A 14,758-nucleotide genomic window follows, 5' to 3' on the forward strand; every position below is an offset into this window, starting at 1 on the left:
ACTTTTTAAATAATTTTATAAAGGAAAGCAATGAAATAGATTAGCGTAATTAGGGCACCTGATGATGGCACTATGTTGCTGAAACATGTCATGAAGTAATGGGTGAAATTGAGTGCACTACAAGACGGCAACTGTATACATATCATGGAAGAAAATCAGTGCAACAGGATGCTAAAATACAACATTATGAAAAACTCATGTATAACCACTTCCAAATATCAAATAAACCTGATGAGGCCCAGGAAATAAAACATGGGCATATACATGCATTCACTTTTGACAAAGAATGCACACAGATGTACATGCATTATGTAAACATGGCACATATGGCACATAATGTTGATTTGGTACACATTATCTTGTTTTACTATAGTGTAATTTTATTGTAGCAAACAAATTTTCAAAGTCTGGTGAATTTTCCTGACATATCACTAAACCACAAGAATCTTGTACAAAACAAAATATGTTAATTGAAAAGATTCTGGGATACAACTGACACATAGTTAGAAGCAGCAAGGTCAGAAATTGTCTGAAAATTGCTACATGTTTTATTTTAAATATTTCTAGTCTCAAGAAGGCATTGCAGTTCTCCATTTAACACACTATAAGAGAAACTATATTGTCATAATTAAAACAATCATATACTACGTACAATAAAAAGTGTTTACAAATTTTTCAAAATCACATGCTCTGCTTTACAAGAATTCACAACATCAATTTAAAATGAAACGATGTCTCACTGGTAATCGCCTCTTTTTTGAAGATGAAACTCCTTTTTTTGGCTTGATTCTCAGAAGTGTTGCTTCTTCTTCATTACTGATATCTGATTTCAGATTTGGTGTTTCATCTTCAGAAGCAGATGATGGGATCACTTTTTCTTTCCATTCCTTCTTTGATTGTTTGTTGGTTTGTCTTCCATATACATCAAGCTGTTCATCTGGAGATGATGATGGCACAAGTGTTTCATCATGCTCTTTTCTGACAACTTTTCTTGATGGTGTGAAGAGACACTGTGATACTTTATTAGTTTTTTTGTAAGTTTTACTTTTTGTATTAAATTTCTCACCATCATTAGCATTGCTACATTCGTCTTTTCTGGAATCTAAAACAAGGTTTTCCATGTGTGTTATCAAAGCTTCATCTGAATTTTCCTTTTCTGAAGATTTGCATCGATCTGATTCTGAGGCATGACTACAATCAGACTTTCCTCTACCTCTTGTCTTTCTTGCAACCTGTGAAGAATCAGATGTTTTCTTGACAGCTTTCCTTGATGAACATGCCTGTTTCCCAGCAGCCTTAGCATTTTTTTCACTCATAGAGTCATCATCCTTTGGTCTCCTTACAACTGCTTCTTCATTCAGAACCTCTTTGAATGTTTGGCTTCTCTCCTTCATCTGAGCTTTATTATTCTGTCTAGAATATGTCCTCAATGATCTAGGAGCTTTCAGTTCAGGTGCATGGATATTACAAGAGTTTTCTGATGTATTTGGCTTTCTATTTAATTGACCTGCTTGTTTTGAAACAGGTTGAGACTCTGTGGTTTCAAACACTTCATTATTAATGTCATTAATGGATACATCCAATCCTTGCAATCCAAGATATATGAAATTTGTCTCTTCATCAACAATTACATTTGGAGACAAAGTTTTCTTGTTTCTGACAGAGGTATTTTCTTGTTTCCTGTTAAAAGAAACCTGATGGATTTCAAAATGGTTACCAGGACTATCAATCCTGAATTCAAGCACTTCACATACACTAGAAAGTGATTCATGCTCAGATACCCCATGTTTTGAATGGGTCTCCTTTTGAGATGTTTTACTTCTCAAAGCTCTACTTGATTTCTGTGCCACTCCTGAATTGCTAGCTGGAAGTTTTTCTCTTTGAGAAACGGCTGGAGAATCCTCAAAAAAAGTCACTGTTTTTGATGCTTTCTGTTTATGAGCACGAATTCTTGTTTTTGTGACAGATCTTCCATTTGCTGTTCGCTTATTTTCTTTCCCTGGATCACCATTCTCAATCTCTGGTAAGATCAGTTTTCTTGGCTTTATTTTAAATGGAGAATGATTGTGTTTCTTGATATTGCTAACAGAAAGAGGAAGGCGTACACACTGGGACAATGAACTGGTATTTAAGGGTGTCTTGATGGTTGCATCAACAACTTGTCTAGGTGTTTCTTGTACTTTCAGATCACATTCTTCTTTGTCTGGGGAAGGAAGAAAGAAAACTAATTAAAAACCATGAAATTGCTACAGAAAGAAAATGAATAACATTACAGTCTCTCCTTGGCTAACCAAGCTCCATAAGCAGTCACTGAACTGGTTTACATTCATCAACAAACAAAGAAGGCCCTTTTCTACTTTCTGATATCTGTTGCACTATCCACTGTTCCAAAAGTTGCAGTTAATATTGTATTACTGTTAATTTCTCAACATGACAACACAGTCACAAACTTCAAAATTCCTTGCATTCCCTGGTACATCCAAAGCCATTCAATACAACTCAAGACACACATACAAGTACCTTTCAGAAAAGACACGCGAGGTGAGATTTGAGGTTGTTATGGCAGTGACTATGAAGGGCATTATTTTCTGGGATGTGATGCTGTGTAGTCTGGTAAACATTTACTGATGTGTTCAAAATCATATCTTTATCTGTCTGTTGTTTTTATTTTTATTTATAACAAGAATTTGTTCTTGCACTGCCTTCAGTCAAAGCAGCTTGCTGCTTAAAATGTATATAAAAGTATGCACTCTACGCAACAATAATCTGTATTTAAAACGAAGTAGACGCTATTGTATCAACATTTTGTTTTTATTGACGCTACACGTTTTGACCCTTATACTGGGTCATCATCAGGCGTACAGTGATACCAGACTCAGTTGCTGAAGCTATTGAAGAATGAGATGTAAACTGTTAGATGCAATTCAACATCTGAGTCTGGTATCATCTACTTTGTTTTAAATACAGAATATTGTGTACACTGTATACTTTTGTATACATTTTATGTACCTTGTTTATGATACACAACAAGATGCATAGTATTAAGCTTGCTGCTTGCTTGCCTGCCTGGCTTACCCGTTGATCAGAAGAAGGCAGTATGTCCTTCTCTGAAACATTAGTAAACTTCTACCAGACTAAACAATATACAGAACATAGTACTCTTCTGTGCTAGAGTTCTTCCCTCACAGTTTTGCAGGATAGCTGTGCTGATATTGTTAACAGCAAGTTAAGAATTATCACAATGCTCTCTTCTCCAATGGTAAACTGTTCATAACAGGTTTCATGAAAATCAGGAAATTGGTGTCTATATTACTGATGTCAAAATTTGAGGTGAGGTGAACAGAGACACACAAGCAACAGAGTGCAATTTTCTTTCCAAACAGCTATTTGTGTGGTGGCTGGTGTGACAGATTAACTATGTCTGTCAGACCCAATTGAGCAGGTGTCGTACCATCCTTTCCCCAGAAGTCAAAAACATATTCTTTAAGAATATTAGATGATGGACAAAGCCCAGAAATTCAGTAACACCAACAATTCCTAGCTGCGAACATCAATGAAAAGCCTATACATTTTCAGATGAGACAGTGCATCAGATATGTTATGATGCCCTCTGCTTCATACTCCAAGAGAATACAGTAATTCACTTACATTTCTTTGGCTCTGATGCAGAAGCTTGTGCTTGTTCAATACAAAATGCCTGGTCCATTACATCAACTGCAAGGTGCGGATGTGCCAGCTTCAACGTCTCTACCTCTTGTAAAGCCTCTGCATTCAGTTTCCAAGCTTGGGTATAGGAGCTGCTTGCAGCCAAGAAATCTGCATAACCTCTTGCCACTTGAACACGACCTGAGACACAATCAAAAAACTTGTTTACACAGGGTTCATTCAATTACTGCTGAATACCCTTTGAAAAGTACTTCCTCTAATATCCAGTTTCCTTAAAATTTGCCTTCTCTTCGTTTCGCACAAACAATTTTCACAATTTTTTCCCTCCAGGCACCTGATGGGACAGCTCTTTAAATCAGGCCATTAAATCCATTGTTCCTTCAGTATACATTAAATGGGACTTTTATTGTACAGAACTATAAGGCTTGTTTTGGACTTTATCCATCGTCTGGTATATATAAGACAAAAAACCAGACAATGGATAAAGTCCAAAATAAGCCTTATAGTTCTGTACAGCATACACAATCATCAGAATCTGTTCAAGGGAATTTTATTGTTAATAAGTAGGATCTGAGGTTCTCACAGCGGTGGTTATGAAGAGTTCTGTCTTCTGGGATATAGCGCTATGTAGGGTCTGAGGTTCTCACAGCTGTCTTCTGGGATATAGCACTCCGTAGGATCTGAGGTTCTCACAACGGTGATTATGAAGAGTTCTGTGCTCTGGGATATAGCGCAGTGTAGAATCTGAGGTTCTCACAGCGGTGGTTATGAAGAGTTCTGTCTTCTGCGATATAGCAATGTGTAGGATCTGAGGTTCTCACAGCAGTGGTTATGAAGAGTTCTGTCTTCTGGGATATAGCGACGTTCTCACAGCGGTGATTATGAAGAGTTCTGTCTTCTGGGATATAACGCTGTGTACGATCTGAGGTTCTCACAGCGTTGATTATGAAGAGTTCTGTCTTCTGGGATATAACATGTAGTCTGTTGAAACTGAACCTGCTTCATGTTAGTTTCTTGCCTGGCTTACACTTCAGGCCATAAGGGAGAGGTAAAATGTTCCTCTAAAACATCAATTTACTTTCAATGGACTACATTCTGTTATACCCCAAAAGATGGAACCCTTATTGGTAACAAGTCTGTCAAATTCTTGATATATGGTTCATACTATAAACAGTGATAAGATGAAGAATCATGGCTAACATTACCAAGTTTCAGAGGGTGAAGCAGAAGTAGAAAGCAATCACTGCAGTCTCCCTGACCCAGCACAAGTTGATGCACCTCAGAGCTAAGTTTTCTGATGAGCTCAAGTTGCTTATAAATGAGCTGCTGGCACAGTTGCAGTCCACCCTCAAAGAACTCCAGCGCTTCCTTTAGTTCAGACTGAATATTGTACACCTGAGCCTGACAACGTGGAAGTGGAAATTATTGGTAGTTAATTTCAGATTATGATAACTCAGAATCAAGTGTTTAAAATTAGAATTAAAAACAGGATGCAAATACAATTAATAATGCAATGAAATGCATTTCCCCACACCCATAAATTAGGGAAATGAAGAGATAGTACACAAGAATTTCTGGGAAGAACTTTCTGTGTACATTCCTTGAAATGTTTGATAAATCTAATAAAGCCATAGGCTGTATAGATTAATCACTATACAATGTAGTGGCGGTAGGTGGCATGCTTCATGTCCAAAATCCAAAATACAGTAACTCTGTGTCAAACTGTAAGAATGTGGGGAAACGTACCTCCAAACTGCTTATGAGGAAGTTTTCTTGATGCCCAGAGGCAATTTTAGGATTCCTTTATCTGCACAGTTTTATCTTATACACCAATTCTTGCAGTAAAATCTTGAACTTACAAGAAACAAACGCCTCTTTTTATAAAATGTTATCGTTCGTTATACCTAACCTGGATACAGACGGCATTCAGCGCCAGAGTTTGCAGTGCAAGAGTGTTGCACATATGACACTGGCAGTCAGTTGGGTGTTTCACAAAGCTTGGAAGAACAAACACAAGTTTGCGGAGATTAGGTGATCCACATGGACTTCTATTGCGCCAAGGAACTTTTGGGATATCCCTGAATTCTGCTATCCTTGCAGACTGCAAAATAATTTGATGTAATGAAACATTTACACTATTTGTGATTACAGAACCCTTTAGCATTGACTCATTACACTTTTATACATTTTATAACTAGTTATAAAGTACTAGCAATCAGAATAGAGGTAGATGCGGCAATTTGTACACATCAAAAAAAATTATTTCTAAAGTTATTTATTCACACATATTCTGTACCACATTGGGACTTTAACCTTTATCACCCTGGAATAGATGATTTTAAATCACATGGTACTGGGGGGTTGGTGGCCTGATTCTAATTTACAAGGGAACCACTCGAGACATCATGCTGAAACTTAATATGAGATTGTGTGCATTAATGCTACCTGTCAAGTAATGATTCTGTGCAAAATTTCAGTTGCCCATACACACTGTTTCAATAAAATAGGTTAGGACATGTATACACAGCATATAAATTCTGGCATACTTGCTTTATTTATCTCAGAAACACTGACACATGTCAAAAAGTGTTTTGGGCATAAAATATGTGTTCCATTTCTCCCTACATTCATTCAAATCAGTCTTTGCCCCATAACATGTACTGAGTTGCAGCCTACACAGTCACTGCCACAAGAGCCTCAAATATCACAAGACACCTGGCACATTCCTTATAATTTACTTTTCCTTTCTGGGCAAGGCTTGTGGCTTTCTTTTTCTCTTCGCTACAGACATGAAACTCTGAACTTGTTAATCTCAGAATAAAGTTAAATTCCGAAAGTTTACACTATGACCGCCTCTGTGTTCTAGTGGTCAGAGTTTCTGGCTACAGATCCAGAGATCCTGGGTTCGATTCCCGGCACTACCATATTTTCTGAGAAGTAGTGGGTCTGGAACAGGGTCCACTCAGCCTCAAGATGATAACTGAGAAGCTACTTAAACAGAAAAGTAGTGGCTTTGGTCTAGAAAACTGAAATTAACAGCCATTGGGATTCGTTGTGCTGACCACGACACCCTCTATCCGCTAAAGTTGGCATTAACTACACAGACAAGCGGTGATCGTTCAGTCGGTATAGTTGGCTTGCGGACTAAAGCCACAGAGTTTGTTTTGTTTTTACAAGAAAACTTTGAAATATAAATTTTACATCACTTACTCTCTCAAGAGTCATTTGTTCTAATTCATGACAGCGTTCTGAGTCTGCATCTATCTTCCGATTCTTGCTGGCAATGTCATATGGCTGGAACCTGCTCTCTAACTGAAGCAACCCTTCCATGCCTTGAAGCTTCACTTGGCAGTCATTTGCATTGCAACACATCGCATCAACTTGTGCCAATACATTGAGGAACTGTGCTGTCCTACAGAGACGATAAGGATAATTTGATATGTAACATATAAGTCGAGAGCAATGTTGTTGGGCAACCACGAAGAGATTTCATTAATATCATAGACTAGAGAACTCAGATTCAATCAATTAATCAATTTATTTGCTCCAAGAATCCATATTTGGAGATACGATCTCTGGATACAGAGCAAGTCAATAACTACATATTAATATAACACACATATCGTACATGAGTCAACAATACTATAAAACTTAACTACCTACAGATTTCATACACATCAGTCCTACAATATATCATCCCACTTTCAACAATTCAATACCAAAAGAAACCCAACATCCAACATTTTTTTATGCATTAAGTGAGGACAAGATATTTGTCATAACATAAAACCATAACACACTCACTTCAGAATTAAAGGGACATAAATTCATCAATGGAATAATTGGAACATTTCAACAGAAAGGATTTTAAGTCCCTCTTAAAAGACTTAATTTTTTTTATTTTATCTGCTCAGGGAACTTATTAGACAAGGTGATACCCATATTTTTTATGCTCTTTTTAAAAAGAACTGTATTGCAATGATTTACATGTAAATTTAGTTTTCTATGCATGTTGTAATTATGGATGTCCAAATTTTTTGCCATACAGTCTTTATATTTCTTAATAAAACATATCACTTCAAGTATGTATAGCGCAGCCAATGTTAAAATATTATAATCCTTAAAAAATTGTCAGCATGACGTTCAATTATTAACCCCACCGATAATTTGAAGGACTTTTTTTTTTCAGTTTAAAGAGTTTGTCAGATTCATTATCCCCTCCCCATAATATAATACCGTACCGCAGACAAGACTCAAAATTTGAAAAGTAGATATTTCTTATCATATATGGGTTCATAGTTCCATATTTAAGAGCCAGTCATATGAAAGCGGTCTTACTTCCTCTTGTCTGTTGAAAGACCTGTGTTACTTGTACCTTTCCAATAACTCCTGTGTAGATATTTTCAGCTGATTAATGACTTAAAACTTTCTTTGAATTTTAAAATATTAAGAACATAATTAAAAAAGTATAAAGAGGGTCAAAGCCAAAGCACAAATGGATAGTCACTAGTTTCCTGACTGAATTGTTTCTATGGACAGGACACTATGTAGATGGTTTGAACTTTAAACTTTTATGAAAGTTTTAAGGTTCAAGTTTACATTTAAATTTAAAGTTAAAAAAAGAGCCTAATCTTTAAAAAAACAAAAACCACTTCACTGGCAGAGAGGAAACCCTCATTGGAACTGAGTTTAAGAAAGATCTGCTTGACATTGGACAACAGGAATATCAGTTTACACAAAACTTCCAGTAGGAACATGTTCATGTTTCAGTTACAGATTTTCATGAAATTTAAAACTGAAGCCTTGTAATAAAGCCCTAATTCACACAATTCTTCTGAAGCAAAGTTGACTAAACTATCATCACCTGAAACAAATTTCAGGTCTTGAATTTAACAAGTTGTTATATTATATTTACACATTTTGATGAAGTTTGACATTGCAACTTCTCAACAGACTCTAAACCCAAATTTAGTATTGCAGCATTCTCTTGCATATGGTTCAATATTTAAATGTAGATCAATAAGACAGTAATATTTCCCATGATAATTAATCTCCATTACTCATCACATAAACAACACCTACAAGATCATGAAATCAAAGAAAATGTGTGTGAATTATAAAACGAAACGCTATAAGCATTTCAAACTTACCTAGTAGCCAGTCCCAGCTTCTGAGAAAGAATAAGGTCTCCTTTCATAAAGCAACGAGCTTCACGTGGCCAGAAAAGTTCCAATGTCAACTGGCCCAACCACAGAGATATCTCCAACATTAAACTTAACACTTGAGCATTCTCTGCTGGTGTCACTGTAATAATAAACATCAAACTGCAAGTAACATACTTCATGCAACACTATAATCACAACAAATCCTGTAGTCTCATATTGAGTCCTAAAGGAAAAGACTGCCATTGTCTCCTACACAGAGACTTATTTCTTACAAATATTCTGCTAGGTATGTAAGAATTTATGAAACTACTAGTCTAGGGTCAAGAATTTTCTCCACATCATCCAAACCGGCTCTGGGGCCCAATCAGTCTCCTGCCCAGTGGGTATCAGAGGCGCTTTCCCCAAGTGTAAAGCAGCAGGGGCATGAAGCTGACCACTCACCTCCAGCTAGTGCCAAAGTCAAGAAAAATATAGATCTATACATCCACTCCCCCATATGTCTTCATGGTATAGTGCTTAATTAGTTAAGCACAGGGACAACTTTACCTTATACCTTTCACAGTTGTAATGCCATGTAGTTCAGAGGGAGCTAACCTTTACAGAGGAACGTATCACCTCCATCTTCAGGGTAAAAGAGTAAGCCAGGCAAGAGTGCAGCAGAAGCAAATGACAAGTTCATCTTGTCACTTGTTTCTGCTGGCTCTGTCTCTACTTTCAGAGCCAAAACTTCTGTAAGCATATACCTGACAACACAACATCACTTCCCAGAAAACAGTAATCTTCATGGTCTCCATCACAAGAAACTCAAATCTCATATCCCACTTACTCCCTGTTAACATTATTCACTTACTGACATTTTTTGGTTCCCCAAACTGAAAAGCGCCCAAAAGGAAAGAGATTTCAGAAAATGACAGAAATTATCTGGTATGCATCACAGGCATTGAATCAGGAGATCATTTTGAAGGGGTAAATATGTAAGTGACTTGATTTCATTTAAAACATGTGCATGCATTTGCACTCACACTCACACAAATAAAAAAGTCCCAAAACTTCACAATCTGCCCTCACATGCTTTATATTATCCACAAGCTGAATGCTGGCTAAGTTTCTTGCACTTTCTTGTAAGAACACCAGGAAAATTAAGACAATGCCATTTATTCTTGGTTTACTTAGTGACACTTTCAGTAGCTTAGATTATTTAGCAAGAACACCAGGAAAATGAAGACAATGTCATTTATTCTTGGTTTACTTAGTGACACTTTCAGTCGCATAGATTATTTAGCATTGGCAGATAGGACTAATAAATAATGAAGTGGAGAAAATGTGGAAGAAAGCAGTCTTGGCTTAGTTTCACACACTATCCTGGTATTGGTCTGGAGAGACTGAGGAAAGCCATGAAAAAGCTCGTGAGGATAGTCAGTCTCCAAGCCAAGCATCATCCTTATTATTAAAGTGCCTGTCAATATTGCAAAAATATTTTTTTAATACAAAAGACATCTTAAATATGTAAAACGTGTTTAGATGTCTTCTATATTTAAAAAAAATATTGTTACATTATTGACGGGTGCTTTAGTAATAAGGATGATGCCTCAATGCAACGGGATGCTGAAATATAAGAAATTAATATCTAAGCCAAGATTTGAACACAAAACCTCACAAACTGAAAGCATGGATGCCAGCTGATCAACTGTGATGTCCTTACTTTACAATTGCATTACACTGTGCAGCCTTACTTCTGACTTGCTTGAGGAGAGACATGGCTTTGCGGTATGTGGAAGTTGCTTCACTGAAGATATCCATCTCACTCTTGCTTGGCCAGGTCACGATGTGGGGGCGTGGCAAGCATTTGCACTGGGAGATTAGGAATACCGTTTGCACATGAAGTATACTCTGTGCAAAATGTTCAATGTTTTCTTGTTTAGTAAACACCACCAATTTCTCCATATAATCACCAATCTCCATAAACTGAAAGGAAGAACTAGAAATATGATGACTTCATTCACATGTCCAAAATCAGCAACTTCTAATTTAAGCTGTAAGTCTTATACTTTCTTGCTTGTACTTAGAAATCTTTTACTTTATTTAACAATGCTGTCAAGATCTTACGTTATATAGCAATAAATGTTGGGCTAGCATATAATGAATAGAGAAGGAAGTTGAACAAAGAGGACATGGCATAATTTAAGGTACTATCCTGGCATATACTTGGAGAAACTGAGGAGAACCAAGTCAGGATAGTCAGGGACAAGCTCATATTTGAACAAGGCCATCTCCTGGATACAAGCTATAAGCATTGCCGCTTGAGACAACCTGCACAAATCAAAATGGAAACAAGATGTTCTGGGTAGAAATCCCAATGTTTACAAGCAGTTTTCTTCAAATGGTTCAATCTATGTAGTGAGTCCAGCACAAATATACATTATTAATTTATCTAAATCTCCAAGTCCCTGTTTTAGGCTTGAGTCCAGCCTGTGCTATGATGTGACTTGAAATTAGCTTGAACTGCTCACCTACCCATAACATTCACTGACATAATATCTACATACAAACAGCTGTCCAATGTTATGCACAGTAAGTTATGACATCAGAATTTCCACATGTAAATCCATTTTATAAGTACACTTTTGTAAATAATCATATCTATATTACGACATTCACTGCTATGGCCCCAATAATTGGATCCCACCTGCTGTGTCTGTCATTTTACATCAAAAATGGATTCCAAACATGCTACATTTGAAACAGAAATTGATGAGGATAAGTGTAAAAAAAAAAAACAATCACTGCATATTTAAAATCTTAAAGTTTTGACAAACTACACTTAAACTTTATCTCCATTTGAGGAACACATTACTTACTTACTCATGGAGCTGAGTCCTTCTGGAGGAGCCGACAATTCTGCAGCTACTCGAGAATTTCCCAGCATTTTATGTAACCCGAAGGTTCATTACTGTGTTCACAAGAGCCCTCCACTGGTCCATATCCTGAGCCAAATCAATCCAATCCATACCATCCCATCTCTCTAAGATCCATTTTAATATTGTCCACCCACCTATGCCTTGGTCTTCCCAGTGGTCTCTTTCCTTCTGGCTTTCCCACCAATATCCTATATGCATTCGTCTCCCCCGTTCGTGCTACATGCCCTGACCATCTCATCCTCCTTGACTTGATCATTCTAATTATACTTGGAGAAGAGTAAAAGTCATGAAGCTCCTCACTGTGCAGTTTTATTTGAGGAACACATACAAGAGAAAATGTCATACACATACACAGTGGCAACTGTATGTCGCTTGACAGGATAAGCACTAGCATGCAATAAACTGCAGTCCAACACGTGACAGGAATGACAGTGAAAGTATAAGAGATAAGATAATCTGTCATGCTTATTTTCATTCAGTTTGTAACCGTACGCATCCTTCACGGAGGTGTCTTATTTGTTTGTGCATAGCGATTGGGTTTGGCTGTGGAAATGAGATGCCCCGGAGGGATCAAGGTCTTCTGAACTGGCCTTTTGTTGCGAGGGACAGAAAGGAGGTTGGTGAGTCCATTGAATTTGGGGGGGGTAGGTATCCCTTCTGTTGTCCTTGCCTGCGGAGGTGTAGGACCTGTGGATAGAAGCTTCGAGAAAGCGTGGAGACCGGAAGGGGTCCTTGCGCTTGGTCTTGTAGCCCGCCAGGTGGAAGGTTCAAGATTGCGGTAAGAACGTGGTTTCGAAAAGCAGCAGCGGGGGTAATGGGGTAGTGAGGGAGTAGAAGCCAGGGAGTGAGGGTGTTCATGTGGAACCTGTGCTGAGGGATTAACCGATCGAGCCTGCATCCGAAACGACGTAAGCGAGCCAACACCCGTGTACCCCTGGGATACAAGACTCATACCGCTGAATTTAGCCGAGGCACTACACAGTGAGGAAGTAAAGCGTGTGGGGGCGGGTGTAAGTTATAACATATATAACAGTACAAATATTTTCAAACTCCAAAAACGAATGGTTAGAACAAAAATGGAAGCAAGACCCAAGGATTCTTGCAGAAAACTTTTTAAAATTTTAAATATAGTACCTCTAGCATCCCAATACATATTCTCCTAGGTTCTGCTTATGGTTACCAATAAATCATTGTTTACACAAAATCCTGAAATTTATAATTTTATTACCAGGAATAATTCTAATTTTTTTTCAAGTAACAACTCACTTGACGATGTTTCATAAAAGTCCTGCCTATGCAGGCGTTAAGATATATAACCATCTCCCAGCTTATATTAAGGACTTGGCATGTGATATTAAAAGCTTTAAAAAAGCATTAAAATTATTTGTACGAACATTCTTTTTATACTGTGGATGAATTCTTTATGCATAAAACTAGATAAATATTTCTGGTGGTAATAGTGACATCATTGTATCAGTATTTACAGTGTTCAATTATTTTTATTTTTCTTCAACAAAATCTTTTAATGATTGCATGTCTTATTTTTAATATTATTGTACTGTCTTGTATTTGTTTTTGACTTTTCTATATCCAATGGTTGTACCAGTATGGATCAACAGAAAAAATAAATAAATAAATAAAAACGTATGTTTTACTGTATACAAAGAAATTACATCAATTTCTATATCCATACATACACTAAAACAATCATGACATTTTAAGATCATTCAAAATATTACATTCATACTTTCTCATTCCTGAGACAGTGTCGACCCCGGGCAAGACAGTACTTGTGGAACAAAAGCCGAGAAGGAAACTCTTCATTACTTTCAAGCTTCAGTAACACAGTGATGTTCTCAGCTGCCATCAGTAACTTACACTCTGCCATACCACAAGTACACCATTCCAACAGGTGACACAGACCTGCAAAAGCAATCAGTGAAACATTTTACAGTGATATATAGGGAACCAAATGTAATACATAACCTTAAAGTTTCACATCATTACTATATTTGAATTGTTCAACAAAGAAAGAAAGAAACAAACAAACAAACAAAGAAGGTTTGAAATTTGAGATTTTCAGTGTGGTGACTATGAAGAATCTGATCTGATGATGCGTAGTCTGGTAGAACTTACCAAGTGTTTCAGAGGAATATGCTGCCTCCACCTTCAGGGTCAAGGAGCAATCCAAGCGAGCAGAGTAACACTGCTCGCTGTTTGGCTTACTTCTTAATCCTGAAGTCAGAGACAGTACAAAGTGTTTTCTCATCAGTCATGCATTCTGGATTTTCTATCATCCATGATTACATGTTCACCACAAATGAAAATCTTCATAAGGTACAAGATTTTCATGCAGAGGCACAGCTGCAGGACTAACCAATTCCTTTGAGAAGCTTATGAAGTGCTAGAACTAAAAGTGTTTTAAAATACGGAAAGTATGATGAGAAACAAGATTTAGTTCACTATTTAAAGCCTTGTTTTCCATTTGCCTTATACAGGACAGGCCGAAAGTCATGTCTCATAGGAAATTTAATTAATACATGGAAAATCATAATAAAAGTTTGAACATATGATGGTTTCTACTAACTCATAATAAATGTTCTTACAGAATTCTAGACCAACAGATTGATGTTAAGCACCTTATTTTCCATACATAAATAACAACTGTATTCCTTTTCCATATAATAACGTTGCCACCATAATTTATCCTGTAAAGAAGGCATTATTTCAGTAAAAATATTGTGACATGTGTGCAATGGAGGACAACCCCTCCCTCACCCAGCAGTGACGTGGCAGCTCTGGCCACGATGACGTAGCTCCCACCGGGCTACGTGGCACCACTTCCTACTGTGACGAGGCACGCAACGCCGGTGTCAACACAGCATCAGGCAACAGCGGTACCCATTACGTAACAGGCAGACACTGCGAATATAAAAGGGAACTACACAGCCGCCGAAGGCAGTTAAAGTGTATCAGCGGCCGTAGACAGTTCTCCAGTCAGCAGTGAAC

General features: G+C 37.3%; 1 protein-coding gene across 1 annotated transcript in view; it reads right to left on the minus strand.

Moving 5' to 3' along the window:
- Positions 1–363: 363 nt before the first annotated feature.
- Positions 364–14,758, minus strand: part of LOC111869857 — a 30,987-nt gene continuing 16,592 nt past the window's right edge. Inside the window, exons 12-19 of the mRNA XM_023861690.2 lie at positions 13,497–13,672; positions 10,565–10,796; positions 8,817–8,970; positions 6,877–7,078; positions 5,576–5,767; positions 4,872–5,067; positions 3,649–3,846; positions 364–2,203 (exon numbers count right to left, since the gene is read on the minus strand). Coding sequence (XP_023717458.1) covers positions 714–2,203; positions 3,649–3,846; positions 4,872–5,067; positions 5,576–5,767; positions 6,877–7,078; positions 8,817–8,970; positions 10,565–10,796; positions 13,497–13,672 — 2,840 coding nt within the window. The 3' untranslated portion in view covers positions 364–713. The remainder of the gene's footprint in view (positions 2,204–3,648; positions 3,847–4,871; positions 5,068–5,575; positions 5,768–6,876; positions 7,079–8,816; positions 8,971–10,564; positions 10,797–13,496; positions 13,673–14,758) is intronic.

This window comes from Cryptotermes secundus, unplaced genomic scaffold (assembly GCF_002891405.2).
Source record: "Cryptotermes secundus unplaced genomic scaffold, Csec_1.0 scaffold286, whole genome shotgun sequence".
NCBI classification, from domain to species: domain Eukaryota; kingdom Metazoa; phylum Arthropoda; class Insecta; order Blattodea; family Kalotermitidae; genus Cryptotermes; species Cryptotermes secundus.